The 17,408-nt window shown below is 41.1% G+C and overlaps 3 protein-coding genes across 5 annotated transcripts in view; 1 reads left to right on the top strand and 2 right to left on the bottom strand.

Moving 5' to 3' along the window:
- The window catches only part of LOC124268021 (protein draper-like), a 35,163-nt gene that overhangs the window by 7,271 nt on the left and 10,484 nt on the right, over nt 1-17,408 (bottom strand). The gene's annotated exons all lie outside the window — the stretch shown is intronic.
- Nucleotides 1-17,408, top strand: part of LOC124268014 — a 21,767-nt gene continuing 4,359 nt past the window's right edge. Inside the window, exons 1-21 of one of the 2 annotated variants that reach the window (XM_046703013.1) lie at nt 1-220; nt 3,153-3,278; nt 4,146-4,355; nt 4,745-4,939; nt 5,329-5,460; nt 5,892-6,038; nt 6,986-7,129; nt 7,609-7,764; nt 8,122-8,227; nt 8,335-8,420; nt 8,859-9,244; nt 9,353-9,440; nt 9,522-9,598; nt 9,902-9,938; nt 10,094-10,194; nt 10,349-10,474; nt 10,770-10,915; nt 11,614-11,749; nt 11,858-12,004; nt 12,330-12,351; nt 12,546-12,580. In XM_046703013.1, the coding sequence (XP_046558969.1) occupies nt 154-220; nt 3,153-3,278; nt 4,146-4,355; nt 4,745-4,939; nt 5,329-5,460; nt 5,892-6,038; nt 6,986-7,129; nt 7,609-7,764; nt 8,122-8,227; nt 8,335-8,420; nt 8,859-9,244; nt 9,353-9,440; nt 9,522-9,598; nt 9,902-9,938; nt 10,094-10,194; nt 10,349-10,474; nt 10,770-10,915; nt 11,614-11,749; nt 11,858-12,004; nt 12,330-12,351; nt 12,546-12,580 (2,670 nt within the window). In that variant the 5' untranslated portion in view covers nt 1-153. Of the gene's footprint in view, nt 221-3,137; nt 3,279-4,145; nt 4,356-4,744; nt 4,940-5,328; nt 5,461-5,891; nt 6,039-6,985; nt 7,130-7,608; nt 7,765-8,121; nt 8,228-8,334; nt 8,421-8,858; nt 9,245-9,352; nt 9,441-9,521; nt 9,599-9,901; nt 9,939-10,093; nt 10,195-10,348; nt 10,475-10,769; nt 10,916-11,613; nt 11,750-11,857; nt 12,005-12,329; nt 12,352-12,545; nt 12,581-17,408 lie in introns of both variants that reach the window. The other variant, XM_046703012.1, reaches the window with a different exon arrangement.
- Nucleotides 12,601-17,408, bottom strand: part of LOC124268016 (multiple epidermal growth factor-like domains protein 10) — a 15,912-nt gene continuing 11,104 nt past the window's right edge. For both annotated transcript variants that reach the window (XM_046703020.1, XM_046703023.1), the window contains one exon: nt 12,601-12,787. The gene's annotated coding sequence lies outside the window, so the exon portion shown is untranslated. The remainder of the gene's footprint in view (nt 12,788-17,408) is intronic.

The following is a 17,408-nucleotide window of genomic DNA, read 5'->3' on the forward strand; positions in this document are numbered from 1 at the left end:
GATTTGTTTACTCGCATGGTTAAAGGCAAACAAATGCATACGTTGTGGACATTTAAATTGTATGTAACCAGACACCGCTAAGTACTCCGCTTTAGCAAAGAGATGTACCCCAGCTTGGCAGTCGAGCGGAAATAACTTCCTGGTTGTCAAAACATGGCGTGTGTGCGGATAGTGACAGTCGGCATTGTGTTGTCAACATACTTGATACCGCTTGTAACAGGTAGGTTATCAGTTAGTTTTCAATGTGTGGTTTTCAGTCTGTGCTCAATGATCACTTGCTTTCATTGAAGTGTTCTCACTTACCATATAGTAGGACTGTTGCAGTATCAGAACTGCTGGTGTGTTGTTTAATATCCTTTATATAATACCGATGTATGTCTTCTGGCTGACTCTACTTTAATGCTCTGTCCATGTCCTACAAAGATAGCCTTTTGTTCTATGTGGTAAAGGTACAGTGAGGCCTCGATCTGGAGGCTAGCTATTGGGAGCTAGCATTGAAACAAAAGAGGGGAGAGCTGTGAGTTCCTCAGGTTTAATCAAGCAAGTGTTCCTGTGATAAAAAAACAAGTATTTTATACCTCACAGCTGTACCCGTTTAACATTAACAATTTCTCTGATGTTATAATTTCATTTGCATGATTTGCTACTGTGCTGCACGAAGTAGGTGGTAAGAGCATATTCTCGGTATTACGTTACAAGAGTCTATTTTAATCACAATGAAGCCGCATCCATGCATGTCTAGCTGGTAAGAAAATATATATCAACGCTTGATCATGGCAATTACGACATGAGAAACGGAATCGTAGTAACATTCAACAAATGTTGATTTTTAATTCCGGCTTGGTCGATGGTAAAACATGTGCCTGCTGAAAACTGCATGCATAATTTCTCTTGACCAAGGAATGCACAATGTACATGTTGCTACCGTGGTTAGTGGGTAATGGGATAACATCATGAACGACCTTCTCGTAGTGAGTATAATGTGTCTGCTGGGGTTATCACTGAGATGGGTACCTCAGTGGGCCACAATCATAAAACCGGCACCAGTCGGGACCAGTCTGTTTCTATTTTATGATGACCAATTAAAAATAAGATTAAAAGTATAACATGTTTACATTGTGTATGGAAAATGACAAGAGAAATAGAAAGTTGCAAAAATAGGAAAACAAATTATGTTTAAGTAGATACAGTGTATGTGTACAGTTATTTTACTTGTATTGCTTGTAATTCAAGCAAAGACGTGTGTTGTTAAGCATCATTTCGTTATACGGTTGTGTAATTGTGTGACTGAATGTTGCATGTTGAATGTTGAATGTATTACATTGTTAAGATTCAGTAGACATTCTCAATATTGTGTTTTTACAATCTATGTAGGCATGTATTACAATGTAGTCAGTTGCGCTGGAGTTACTATATTTAGATGCTTCTGGAGTCAAGTGTAATCTATAATCTTCTTGAAATACTGTAGAGGACTCAAACACTTTTTGTCTACATTCATGTATTGCGGTTGTGTCAAACCTCGAATAACACGATATATTTAGATATATCCCTTCGGTAGTGTTTGACCGTAACTGTCTAGCTGGTATTTGACTACATAATGAGTAGACCAACGGGTTAGGGAAGGTAATATATCACCCTGGATATCCAACCTGTGTTTGTTTCGGAAGCGTCACCACAGCTCGTTGAGTATTTTTATCACTGACTTTATATTGCTTTGTTGTTGTTTGTTTATGTCCCGCTATATTCCTTCCTTCTGAGATAACTGATCGGTTCAATTAGGCATCGTCACCTAGCAGTAGTAAGATTTGGTTTCTGTATAACTTGCGTAGGGTGGCTATAAACAAGACATATAACAAAAAGTTATATTCATTTTCGATATGGTTTTAGTTCCAAACTTTATAATTTCATCATTTTCTACATGCAAAGTAGGAACATATATACATGGAGACATTGTGAGGAGTAAGCCAAAATGTATTTAATGTGGTCCGTCATGTATTAACGATAATACTATTTGAATAGTTCTACCCTGTTTGTACGTGACGCCTGATAAACAATGGGTGATGGGGTGACCTAGTGTTAAGCGCTTGCTCGTCACGCCAAAACCCCGGATTGAATCCCTTCAAAGTTAAACATGAGACACATGTGACCCCGGCTGTGAAATTGCTGGAACATAAAAAAACATTCTCTCTCACTTCAGTCAATGATTATTACTCTGGCGGGCGGAATAGCTTCCCGCGAAATGCAATCACTGACAAAGTATTTTTTAAAAGAAACACCTTGAAAGTTATGCCAAGGCAATAGTCGTTTCACCTTTTTTGAAAATTATTTCACTTAGAATGTGCCTTCAGTAACCCATGCTTGTCGTAAGAGGCGACGAACGGGATCGGGTGGTCAGGCTCGCTGACTTGGTTGACATATGTCATCGGTTCCCAATTGCGCTGATCGATGCTCATGCTGTTGATCACTGGATTGTCTGGTCCAAACTCGATTATTTACAGACCGCCGCCATATAGCTGGAATATTGCTGAGTGCGGCGTATAACTAAACTCACTTACTCACTCACTTAAGTTCGTCAATTCATTTAGTCACAGTGTATATTCCTAAAGCAGGAAATTTATCAGCCAACATCATTCCCGCGTGATACACTCCATTTTTCTTTTTCAAGAGTTTATGACTGATTTTCATTCAATTATTGCACGCCAGTTAATATATTTCTATTTTCAAGGGACAAATCCATGCATTTCCTGTTTACCGCAATTTTGCTGCTTTCGCTACGTCAGAACTGCAGTACATACGAGCGTCAAAACGCTTTTTACATCCATAAGAAATCTCTGCTTGTGTTAATGAACACCACGACAAGTTGCCCATCAGTCATAAACAAATGGGAAGGCTAGTTAATTGTTCTCTTGAATATGTACGAAAACGAATAGCACAAGGGAATAGGGAATGGCATTGGACATCGCTTTGTCACTGATGCGTGAGATATTTCCTATTCTGCTTCGTCGTTTCCTCATCACAAGAGGCATCCCTTTGTTTTCAAGATATAAGCAATAAGAATCATAGAATATGTCTACGCGTAAATAGTTACGGCATGTTTAGATATGCCGTTACTAATCACGAACATGCATGTCTTAAAGGTACATGCTCACCAGGAAAGTTTGGTGAATCTTGCTTCTACTCCTGTCACTGTGGAGACTCGTGTAACCAAACATCTGGAGTTTGTGGAGGCGGCTGTGAGTCCGGCTGGGTTGGAGGAAATGGAGCTAACTGTCAAAAAGGTATGATGTTAAGGTATGATGTATCTGTAAATGTCCTGAATGAATATTTTCGACTGCCTAAATCACTGTTCATAAGTTTTTGAATAACTACATCTCACCTTGAAATATAAGCATCGACTTTGTCAAGGCTGTATTTAAGAAATACAGTTCGCGCTACGCCCTTGTATAGTGTAATAAAGTACACTTTTGTCCTGAACTACTATATTTAAAGTACGAGGTCTTGCCAAAGTGTTCTTTATTACACTATACATAGGTGTAGAGCGATCTGTATTTCTTTCTTAAGATGCTAAATTTAATGCTTAACGACGATAAATCTAAAGCAGAGAACAAACGATGTCGGTGACCTAAATACACAATCCTCGTTCAGGGCTAACTGATCCGCTGTTCTATTGACTTGTCTGCCCCCCTACGTTAAGATGCTCGTTACCAGAAACACAAATGATCAACAGTTTGATGACGGTTTACGATAAAGTACCGTCGGCGCCTTTGATCTTTTAGTGAGGCATCTTAGAATGCATATTACTAGCAAATAATGGTCAATTTATTAACTTCTCACTGACACAGGGGTTAATGATTTTTTGTTGTAAAAGCTAGTTGCGTATAATACAACGTTTAACGTATTGCAGTATACCATTGTTCCACATGAAAGAGAGAACTATGACAAGATATATACTAAACTATAAGCAGAATAGTGGAAATGAGACCCGTCAGTGATACCCTTTTTGTGTTGAAAGCTAATAAGGAAGCGCTGTCACACTCCAATTGCCAAGTTAAAGATACCATATATAGATGTTTGGATTTTTTTATTTGATGATTTACACTTTAATCATTGGAGAATATTTACTCAAAAATATTTTCATAAAACAGAAAATGTTGCATACAGAAGAACGGCCTCCTCCCCTACTCTGCTGTATTCAGACTCATGGTCTGCGGACAAAGCTGTAGATGGGACCAGGGACCAGGATGTGCACCACGGCTCCTGTTTCAACGCAGCTGACAGTACGTGGGGTTTGTGGACGGTGGACCTAGGAAAGCAGTACAGGATACATGATGTCAAGATATATCAGCCATCGCATGGTAATGATTTGACTAGCTGAAATTGACTACTCTAATATTGAAATATTTATTTTAATTATATCTCACGTTTTGACAAAATGGATTACAAACGATCCGATGAGACAGCAAAATGTGTTTCAGGATGGTTCACTGGGGACAATGCCTACACTGCCTAAGAATTTGCATAATTGTAATATACTGACACATCAACTTAATTCATATTTCTTCATGTAAAGTCGAGGCGGAGGCATTTTGACACATTGTGCTTAACGTAACTGGTTACTTTAGTTCAGTGACAAAGACAAACACAGTTTATTCGATGGCAAACATAATAATTCATTGTAAATGAACTCACGTCTGTCTGTATGAATGATATCTAGTCGGTCTTACATCGGAAAAATCTATTTTAGCACTAGCAAGAATCCGGTCTTGTGTGCTCTACTTGAGTGACACGAGCTCCTCCACTGGCCTCCCTTGCTATGCCTTCCCATCCGACACCCCTGTCAGTAACGGCGGGATCTACAGTGCAACATGTGATGGCATCGGAAGATATTTCTCAATATCAAACACCACGTTCCTCAACCTCTGTGAGGTAGAAATATATGGTAGGTATGTATTAGATTTCTACTAGGTTACAGTGTGCATGTGTTTCAATGCCTCAAACAATCCGTAAAAGGTTAATTGTGAGTTTAATGTATAATCAATAAGATGCACAAATATGTTTTCTGTTCCAATCGAGGATTGATGATGGATAAAAGTAATCATGTGTTGAAAACAGACCATGATCGACTGACATTGGAAGAAACAGTCACACTCTGGGTGTGCACTTCCGTCATCAATAATATTCTTGTATGGCAGGACACACACATACGTTTACTATAATCGGACATAACCCTCTCATATCTCGACGAATATTAGATATGGACAAATTTTATATAAGTAATATAATTTTACATTACTACTGCGTAACCGTATCGATACGTCGTATTTTCAGTTTGCAGCCCTGGGTTGTTTGGTGAAACCTGTAATGAATTTTGCTACTGCGCAAAAGAGGCGTGTGACCACGTAAGTGGGTTGTGTCCTGGAGACTGTAGACCAGGGTGGCAGGGAGACAGGTGTGATACAGGTGAGGACATAGTATAAGAGAGACTGGTATTAGATAGGTGAGGAGGCTGACGCCGGACTCTGCTATATGGCTGCGGTTTATAAATAATCATGCTTGTACCCGATAGTCCGGCGATTACCGTCACTATCATGGATCTGAGCATTTGGGATATGAAGCAGACACGCATGAACTAAGTCGGGAAGCCTGACAGCCCATTCCTCTTTGTCTCCTGTCTTAACAATCATGGGTCGCTAAAATCCAATTCTTCACGGGTTTGTGTCCCCAAATGAATGATGTAGGCTGCTTGAATGTTTTTTGTGGCGTGCGTCGTATTGTCTGATAGTTATGAAGCAGTCTCTCCTGATTCCTTTATGGCATTATATTGACGTACCGCATTAAAACTTATCCTCAAATCTAAACTATGAGATACTCAAACTGTGATTTTCTTGTAGAATGTGACGCAAATCACTATGGAGTCAACTGTGTAAACACGTGTACTGACAGGAAGTGTTCTGATGTCAACTCGTCATGTGATCGCTACAGTGGGTCATGTGACAGGGGATGTCTTCCTGGTTGGAGAGGTGTGGACTGTTCACAAGGTACACGCTGCCGTTCAATTCAAAGCAAATGTTGGGACATGAAATATAATCTACTCAGCACCTTGCATGAAACCCAATCTTTTATATTAGTCATAGATTGACCTCCAATATTTATCAGTGATATGAAAATCACCACCTCACCTTCATTTGTTAAGACGGGTTTACCATATAGTCAAAATTCACTACTAAGAAAGCAACACTGTGTGGCCGCTATACTTTAATGGGAGTCTGTTCTTGAAGTGTGTGGGATCTATCCTCACTAGCAATCAGAAAAACGTACGTGTTGAATGGATGAGGAATTGTAGAAATAGCTATAACTGAAATCAAAACAGACTTGAACGTGCACATATTGACCTCTCAGTATCTTGTTCGGTTTTCAGTGATTTATATGTTCTAATGTGTTGTTTGTGCTTTATTCTCTCTATATTGAAATATATACATTGCAATCTCTCCAGTGGCATATGTTTGGACAATCAAGCAACTGTGTGCGTTTATTTTTTCCCAAACCAAAAACTTAGTTGACGCCCAGTTACAAAAAAACTGTGTCCTGATTAGTTGATGAAAAAACGGGCCTGTGTTGCACTATAGAACGATTTCACTAATTCAGTTCTGCTGTCATTTGTGTGTCACTCATTAAAAAAGGAGTAAATTACCGTTGACGTATATGTGTAAATACTGGATTACAATATGTACTTCTGTTGATGGAGTATAAGCGCAGTGTATATTTTGCATAAATATATACAGTTTGCACTTCAGTTTTTAGGTTTCTAACGCCTTAAACGAAATAATATCAAACTCAATTCTTAGGGGCCAATACTAATCTGATCTGATGTTATTCTGACAACATGAGTGCATAATCGAAATCATTTCGTACACAAATTGTAGTTGCTTGTGTATTGCCACACGCTTCACAATCACAAGGCATATTATAACGACACATGTTACAGAATGTAGCAACGGAACCTATGGACAGAACTGCAGCATGACGTGTTCAGAAAGGAAATGTGCAGGAGATTCGTCTTGTGACCATGTGACCGGAACATGTGTTTTTGGATGCGTGTCTGGGTGGAAGGGTGAAGACTGTAATGAGGGTAACGACATAGTATAGTCTAACATGTAGTCTATAGCTTTATATATAGAGAGAGAGCTTCATATAGCCATACACATGCAGAGCTTAGGAGATGTTCCGTTGTGTATTCCTATAATAGGGTTCGCTACCAAACAAATATTTTGTTACTTCTCCGTTTTTGCAATACAAAACAAAAGGTATGTCTGTATGTTCAAAATGCAATTTATTTATCAAATGAGATACTGCAATACTGAAAGTTGTCGATGGTGGTCAATACTGATAGGGATCAATCATTTGACAAACGTTTACCAGGGCTTGTTCAGACTTAAACCATGGATTTCTGCCTGTACATGTGATGAGACCATCAAATACTTTCGAGATGGCCAATATTCTGAAGGAACAACGATTTAAGACATATGTTTGCACGGGCTAGCTCATGTGCATATCAGATCTAAACGACAGATCTCAATAGTTTTTCTCCTATGTTTGTTCATCCTCTAGTGTGCAGTCCAGGTTTTTTTGGTGCCGAATGTGAAGAGAAGTGTGGACTATGCGCCAATAATTCCACATGTGATGCTAGTTCAGGCAACTGTAGCTCTGGCTGTGTTGAAGGATACATGGGTCCCCAGTGTAAAGATCAGAATCAGAGACATATAGGTATGTCTATCAAAGAAACCTGTTGGTTCAATTACACACGTGTTAGATACATCACATACAATGTGAATTGAGGGGGAAGCATGGTATAACATTGTGGCCTACTTGTAGAGTCTTAAAAACTTAGTAAACATGTATTTGAGTAACTAGAGGTCAATGTCACTTAAGATTTTGCGTTAAAGAGGTGATCAGAAACATTTACACCTTCATCTTGCAGACAAAACCTCAGTACTCAGCAAAGTGTTTCAAATGTGAATGTGCAAAATAGATATCTAGCAAAGACACTATTACCATACTTGATGGCGTATATTGGCTTACAGAAACACATTGCATCAACAATGCACACATGTTGTCGCACAGATCGATCAGAAGCTGTCCAGTCCGTCCCTGTCGCAGCTGTAGTAGGAGCTGCAGTGGGTGTGGTGCTGGTGGCCCTGGTGATCATCCTCATTGTGCTGCTCATCAGGTCAGTTAATGTTTTGATACTTTGAATTGTTGCATATTTGATTCGCCACTTGTATATGATATATGCAGTTTTATTTGAAAGAAATGATGTCTTTTTACATTAAACAGAAGACGACAGAGAGGAAAGAGGTCGTCTGACGAATCAGCCCTAAAAGAAACGCCACATGTTCCTGCAAATAAGAAAAACCTTCGAGGTATGTGATGCAATCAGAATCTTAACAAAGATGATTTTGGCAAAACGTTTTGTTTAATAGTGTTTCATTTTGTAGCAGGTACGTTCCAGCACCTTACTTGCAGAGCACCTGCCAAGATGACTGATTTTGAATTATCAATTTATATTATTTTCCTCACAGTTTAGTTTAATAAACTTCATTGAATCTGATTCAGTCGATATTCCAGACTTTAAGCAAATGTACATCTTTATAGATAACACACCCTTCTGGTCTATCAGTTCCACAAACCAGAACCTGTTATGAATACTGTTGTACGTTTTTATTTATTCCCAACTTCTTGAATGCCAGTTTATATTCCAAAATCAATGGTCGTCGGCGTTGGTGCTTTGCATTTATGTAAGGGAAGTCAATTCTAATTAATACAAACAAATACTGATGTTTATTACTCACTCTGCACAGATGAAGGAAATACATACATGAATGTTGGATTTGATGATGAAGTGAAGCCAACCTTGTTATCCAAGAAGACGCCGACCACTCCTGCACATGTAGCTTCAGTGTCTCCGCCACCAGTTGGTCATCAGGGAGAGATACGTAAAATCCAAAGTGGGAACAAACGCGACAATGTACTTGTTGATCGTCCACGCGACAGTCAAGGTCAGCCCGACATGGAGGATGAAGAAGAATATGATGCCCATGCTCAGATCGCACCGCAGGATGCACCAGGTCATGCTGACATTAATTACTACAATCTGGGTGATGCCAGACCATGTCATGCTATCCCCGTGTCCTCATTTGCCACGCGAGTGCAAAAGATGGAAGATCACCCTGAAGAAGAGTTCAAGGTGAGTTTAGGAAGACAATATCGTGAACATCTTGGGACTTAGCATCTTTATTACCATGTTGAACAGTATCTGTATGATGTTGGTATCTATGGCTTTTCTTCCTTCCAGCATCTACCCGATGGTTTCATGCATTCCTACGAGGAATCTCAAAAGTCGAAGAACAAAGGGAAGAACGGGTTCAGAGGATATTACCCGTGTAAGTGATTATTGTATTCATAATTATTTCACATACGAATAACATATACGAATTTATGTACAATATTTCTGCTTTCGGCAGATGACTACAATCGGGTGATATTGCATGACGCTAATGATGATGATAGAGGAGACTATGTCAACGCAAGCTACTTGGATGTGAGTTAGAACATTATCATATTTTCAAAAAGCCAAAAATAGCCACAACAACATGAAATATTTTTTTCAAATGAATTCACAGGATGGTCACTTTTGTGTAATGCTAACGTTTCTAAAACTGGAATACTATTCAAACGGGCGTTAAATCCTCACTCATGCTTCCGATTTTTCATTCTTCTTAGGTTAAATTTTCAGCTAAAGAATGTAACATCTTACATAGACTCATTCTAATTGCCCTTGTTCGCACAATACATTAGTGTTTGTAGTAACAGTGTGTTTTGTTTTTACTCTGTCTTCGTCCAGGGTTACAAGTCAGAGAAGCGTTACATAGCAGCACAAGGTAATGCCAAATGATTATCAGCCAAGAAGACGTACTTATGAGTTGAAATGCCAGAATGTAGATGTATAGAAAATAGTTGTTACCTTCCTTTCAACCTCACTAAGTGTTATGTTATAACTATTCATTTGTCTAGTACCAACTGATATTTCACACAGGCCCATACAAACCGGATGTCCTAGTTGACTTCTGGAAGATGATCTGGCAGGAGGGATGCAACACTGTTGTCATGGTAACAGGACTCGTGGAAGCATGCAAGGTATGAACTTGGTTTTGCGAGGTATTTGACTTTTCGACTTTGCTACAGTGAACACAGAACAATAATTGTATCTGTTTGTGGCAAGTTTGTAAGCAAATGTACAACATTGCTTGTTTGTGTGTTCCTCTTTTCATACATGTTCTCTATCTTACAGATGAAGTGTCTACAATACTGGCCAGAGAAGGATGGCGTGACATTTGGTGACATCAAAGTAACTCTGGCAGCTCGAACACAACTAGCAAACTACACTATCACCAAGCTGGCTGTTCAGAATGAGAAGGTAGACTATTGGTGTGCTAAAAGTGATAACTATTGGTAAATTGTTTGTTATATCTAACCGACACATCAGATAAATACAATGTGATACCTTACACACTAACTACGCACCGGTGCACTTTCCTTAACGGAGAATACCAAAGCATTAACATGTTAAATGGAATGGTAAAATATATTGTTAACAACTCTTTCAGAGCATATTAACATTTTGAATAGAGTATTCAAAAATACATGATAATTGTCAACAGTTTGTTTTCAGCATCCGTCCTTGAGTGATACATAATCATTTATGACCACAGGAAGGCAAGAAACGGGATGTCAACCACCTCCACTTCACCAGCTGGCCAGACCATGGTGTACCGGACATTGCTGCCCTGCTGGACTTCATGTGGAGGGTCAGGGTCATATCTGGACAACAAACTCAGCCGATCATAGTCCACTGCAGGTTCGGTTATCAATAAGTACTAAATCAATAGCCTTTTGAGGCGCAAATTTTGAAAAAAATATCAGTTGTTACACAATCAACTTTATAATTCGTTTTATATATTGGTATGTTAGGTATTGTTATGAGGCACTGCTATTCATTGTGAAACAGTGTTGCAAGTCTGTTACCATTGTTTCTCTTAAGATGCAGTGATGTGCTAGTTATCATATGTACACTGGGAGTTAAACGTGGTCTGGACATTTGTTGAACTTATTCGAGCTAGAAGACGTTCTGGTTTCTATTTATATGATTAGAAGGGGCGCACTCTTGCCTCGGTTACATTACATGAAGACCAGCGGTTGGAGATAACATTTTTAGGCCTATTTGGAAGCGTGCTTTTATGTTACATTGCCACTATATCTGTACTGTCTCTCTATTTTGTACCACCATTGCAATTCCTTTGTTTGTGATGTGCAAAGTGACTGATTTCAAATTAACTTACTGTTTCCACCTCATATATCTAATGTAGTGTGGGGCACTGTGTAATGATCATAACAATGACCTTCTTTGTGTAAACTCAATGATGCAAATAAATAGAGTGTTTAAAGGCACCTATCTATACACAGAGAAACAAACGCCAATGATATGTCATCTCTACCATACAACGTTTTGAAGAATGAGTCCTTGCATTTGTTACTGTTTATCCGCTTCCTGTTTAGTGCTGGTATAGGGAGGACAGGGACCTACATCACCATCGACAGCCTCGTAGAGCAGGCACAGGCAGAGGGCGTTGTGGACGTCGTCAGCTTCGTCTCCAACATGAGAGGGCAGAGGAAGAACATGATACAGACAAAGGTACTTGTAAACAAAGCAATCGCTCACCAATCGTTCTTAATACAAATGGTATAGCGTATTGATTTGTCATTGTGGATAACTTCTAAACATAGTACCTTCTGTACCCAGGAGCAGTACCTGTTCATCTACCAGGCGTTGGCAAGGGATGTGTCAGAAGGGGACACAACTCTTGATGCCGCCAGCATTAGACACCTTGACCTTGGTCAGGTGTTAGATGTTAATATGGGCAACAGGACAGTACAACAACATCTTCAGGTAGTCATACTAATTGACAAAAATCCTTTTGAGATTGGTGCAGAAATCAGCCACAAAATGTGTCCGACCTGTTAATGTTGATACAAACTGTTGACTGACAATTGACGGTATACCTGTCATTGTTGTTCACTGTTCATTTGTTCAATGCAAATGTTCACTGGCAAGTGACGGTATATATGCACTGCATGTTTCCAGATAATTTTCACACTAGTTGACTTCAGAATTGACTATAGTCATATGTAACCTATAGGTGTCTATGAAATGATTAAACGTGCAGAATCTACACAAAATGCAGTACTTAACGACATTATCTTCTTTATTTAAGATTTTAAAACGCAGCGGTGGAGGTGAGAACAGTATTATCAGAATTGTTATAGTGGCAATATATTTCATGAGAGATTAAGCTAAACTAATAAAGGTGTATTATAACTGGTTAAACATGATTTAGGTCTGCATAGCATACCCAGACACATGTCTAAAATCTACCTTCGAGAATAGTCTTGGAGTTGGAATTGACAATATAAGTTAAATTACCTTTCAGGGCATCCCAAGGGAGCAAAGATCACAAGCGTGCCTGTAAGTAGGAAGCACACACCACCAACATTCATTTTATTATATGTCATGCATTTTGTAGTGAAATAATATCTATTTTCCCAAATACATTATCGATATATAGCTCCAGCCAAATAGCTTTATATGCCTTAACACCTTTCATTCTACGCCGTGATTTACAGACGAAGATGAATAGAATCATGCAGGAAAATCCATAAACATAAACCATTTGTATTTTTCAGCGCCCTTTATGAAAATGGACGACCATTATAAGCCAGTATCACAATTAGACATGTTGTGTAGTAAAATGGGACCAATGATATTGATATTTTATACTTATCCTGACTCATGATCTTTTGCTTATCTCCCTTTCCCTTTCGAATGGTTATGGAACACTTGAATCCCTTGAAGTTCCCGAAGCGGACGTACAATACTCACCCACGAGTTACCTCCCTTCCTCTTTCCCGCGCAAATGTACCATGTGACGTGCCCAGACTTGTCACTCTCTCCTTTTTCGCCAAAGCGGATGGTTGGGCGAGCACTGGAGTCCCGTATACGGCAATTTATCATTGATATTTAGGCCTATTCTTCTAAATTAAGCTGTGTATGGTTGTGGCTATATTCATTATGTAGTATTTGTAAAAAAATATTGACTTTGAGTCGTGTTTTCATCGTGTTGTAAACTTGTTTACAATTCATGAAATCCTGCTGTGTGTGTAGGCACAGGTTGTCAGTGGCTGATCCTCATCCCCAATGTCCTTCGTGTACAGATCCATGTTTATCCACCTTGCGTTGTATTTATTGCATTGATTTAACCAATCTACAATTTAATCAATATTTTTCTTATGTTTATAGATCGGGTGAAAAAGGCATCTCTAGTCACATGTGATAAATCTGCAGATCAGCCTACAAACCGTATGTTACTTGCTGCTGATGTTCATAATAGTGATGTGATGCTTAGTACGTTACAGGGCCAGTCTGCGGCAAAGGGGGCAAAGAAAAGGTCGTCTACCTCACAGCCTACGCATTCCCAGTCTAAGAAAAAGACAGCGTCCTCTTCTACTACGCAGAACAAGGCTACGGGTACCAGATCTGAGGGCAAAACTACACGTGCTACCGCTGCTACGCACCAGAAATCATTCAATGAAGAGATTGTGCCGCCTCAAGAGAAAGACGTTTTTGACGACCCCCCTATACTTCTACCCGAAGTATCGATGACATCAACGACACAGTCGACCTCAACTACTACGAGATCGTCCCCTATGAATGTCATAGCAGGCCAGCTATCCGACATAAGACGTCTTACTTCGAGGAGAGAAGTTGAGGCAAAGAAAACAACATCGCAGCAGCGTCAACAGATGCAGAACTTCGACCCTGGAGAATTCATGATGCAGTTCACCAACAAGATGATGGCCATGATGGAGCAGAGATTCCAGGAAGAATCGAATACTAGGAAGAGCCTCCCGTCTGCCGACACCGTTCGCAACCCCCCCAGGCCTGCGCGAATCTACACCCATCAGAGCTACACCTGCAGATGACATTGCCAAACGTACACCTCAGCGAAGGGCTCCACAGCCGGACGACTCCGTCATACTACAAGATAGTCAAGATGATACGCTGTCCAGGTTCAGCGAAACTAGGGGTTCCAAGGTTCCAAGGTTCCAAGGTTCCTGCCTCTACAACTAGCCGCTCTAGGTCAAGATCACCTCAACGCAGACGTTCGCGAAGGCACAGCTCACCACACAGAGGTTCGTGAAGAAGAGAATCCAGAGAGATACGTCAGCGAAGAGAACGCTCCCAGGATAGACGTTTGCACAGGGATACTTCAACAAGACACAGCTCGTTGACTGAGGACACTACGGCCCCTGTCTTCTCAGTGGGTTGAGCTTGGAGTCTCCCTCTAAAGATAGGAACGAAGTTTACACCTACATGATGAAGGATGATGACTTCGACTCCATCACAATCCCACCGATCGAGCCTATATCCAACGTACCGGACAACCTTCGCAAAGGCTGACAAGTACCAGACGCAGCAACTACCATCTTTTAATAAGAGGAAATTCCCCCTACACCACATGGAAAAATTTGTGAAGGTGCTGGAGTGGGATGACAACATCAAGCTGGTGAACGACGCCCGGAGTAAGGTGTATAAAGTGGATGACAAGAAGCTATCACAACTGGATACAGCTTCTAGAAGATCCTTCTTCGGACTGGCAAGATCTAGAGCCATCAATGAAGCATTGATAAAGAAATTCCAAGATTCCACGACGGAAGAGGATAAGATGATCTACTCGGCCCTCGTCACACAAAAGAAGGATCAGTTCTTCCTGTCGGACCACCTCACATCAATCTCAGCGGGGCTCACATTAATATGCAGACAGGGTCTACTGGCGTCCTGCTCCTGGAATGATAGATTTACGCAGCCACTACTACGAGCTCCGTGGGAGGCGACTACCATCTTTGGAGGCCTCTTGGATGATGCAGCTAAACAAGCCACACAAGACTCCAGAGAGGTGATGATGATTAAAACCATAGATACCCTGGCCAACGTCATCCGCCATACGTCCCAGAGATATAACAATAAGTCCAGGTATTCCGGAATACAGAGAGCTAAGGACCAGACGTTGATGCCAGAGTCTTCCACCCCCAGCCGTTCCTGTAAAACTATCAACAGTGGGTGGACGTCTACAAGGGTACTGGAAAAATTGGGGAATTCTAGAAGACAGCTACGCCTCTCGGGTACTAAGAGAAGGATACAAAGTACAACTGAAAGCCACTCCTCCGCTAACCCTCAGCCCAATGGTCTTCAAGTATGCAGAGGAACAGGCCGACAGACTACAAGAAGCCATCAACGCACTACTCTCAAAAGATGCGGTAGAGATAATAGATCGGAATCATCTCACCCCAGGCTTCTATTCCCCCAATTTGTCTAGTACCAAAGAAGAACTCCTTGGAGAAGTTCAGACTGTTATACAACATGCGCAAATTCAACAGAGACTACTTACTGAAACCAGAGAGGTTCAGCATGATCCACCTACCTCAACTGAAACAACTCGTCCGTCCAGCAGATTACATGGCCAGCATAGACTTGCAGGATGCTTACCTGCACATCCCGATACATCAAGAATCAAGAAAGTATCTACGATTCCTGTTCAGAGGGCAACACTACCAATGGAACGTCCTACCAGTTGGAATATCTTCGGCCCCGTGGCTATTCATAATAATAACCAAAACTATAGTCGCATACCTTCATCATCGAGGTCTATGCAATGCCTTCTACTTGGACGACAGAATTCAGGTCCACCAAGATGCCAGTCTACTCAGACTACAACTGAACTTCACGATCAAGTTGCTCACTCAACTAGGATGGTTGGTGAACCTAAGGAAGACAGAATTGGAACCAACACAAGATCTACAATTCCTGGGGATACAGATACAGATCTACAGAGAATCGGATGGTCATCCCAGAGGATCGCTGGGTCAAGATACAAGCCATGATTCCGCCAGCAGTCACCTCTCCGTTAACACTACGATCATGGCAAGTTCTACTCGGTCTACTAACCTTGGCGCAGGACCTGACGCACACAGGAAGGTTACAGCTAAGACCGCTTCAACGGTTCCTTATAAAGCATCTAGACAGCATCGACCCTATCTTGCTGCCGGAAAACCTCAAGAGGTATCTACTATGATGGACACACAGGTCGATTGTTTGCGAAGGAGTCTATTTACAAGAGCCGGCCTTCGACACACACCTCTACGCAGATGCCTCGATGCAAGGATGGGAAGCGCATCTCAACGATCAAGTGGCCTCAGGAAAGTGGTCCCAAACAGAACAAAAGCTCCACATCAATCTACTAGAGATGAAAGCAGTGATCAACGCCTTACAACTATGGTCGAGCTCGCTGAACAACAAAATGTTGATGATTCACACAGACAACTCCACAGTGGTGTTCTCCATAAATCGGCAAGGATCGACAAGATCGCCAAGACTGTTGCAGCTCACATTCCAGTTGTTCCAGATTACGCAAAAAGCAGACACCTGGATAAAGGCGTGTCACATACCCGGAGCCAAGAACGTACTGGCAGACACTCTCTCAAGACCACTACACACGTCACCTACGGAATGGATGCTCCATCCAGAAGCGTTTCGGAACATAACCCTTCCATAGACCTGTTTGCCACGAGGCTCAACAAACAACTGCAGACGTTCGTCTCACCAGTTTCAGATCCTCAAGCCTGGGCAACAGTTGCACTGAGCATGTCGTGGGAAGGACTAAACGGCTACGCTTTTCCAACCCCGATACTACTGCCAAAAGTAATGGTCAAGATCAAACAGACTCAGACGCTACAACTGACTTTGGTCGCGCCCTACTGGCCAGCGAGAGCATGGTTCCCAGATCTACTAGAAAATCTAGGAAACCCAGTAATCAAGCTACCAGATTGGCCGTACCTACTGATACATTCGCACACCAAGCGAGTCCATGGGAAACCCAACAGTGTTCCAGTTACGCGTGTGGACCATATCAAAATGTGTTTGAAGAAAAGAGGATACTCCGCCAGAGCAGCCAAAGCAGTAACACTAGCGTTACGCAGATCGACTCGCAACCTGTACAACGACAAATGGCTGAAGTTTGAAACTTATGCAAGGGGGGAAAGGCTTCATAGCTACTCATCCTCAAGTGGCGGAATATCTATGTCATCTGAGACAGACCAGACATCTGAAGGGTTCGACTCTATCTACTTACCTCACTGCTATCAGTACAGTAATTACCATGAAAACAGGCATCAAGTTGACAAAAGTACCAGAATTACTTGCTCTACTGAGATCATTCAAGTTGGAGGACCAACAAATT

Source organism: Haliotis rubra, unplaced genomic scaffold (genome assembly GCF_003918875.1).
Source record: "Haliotis rubra isolate DU_JTF1 unplaced genomic scaffold, ASM391887v1 Scf1355, whole genome shotgun sequence".
NCBI lineage: Eukaryota > Metazoa > Mollusca > Gastropoda > Lepetellida > Haliotidae > Haliotis > Haliotis rubra.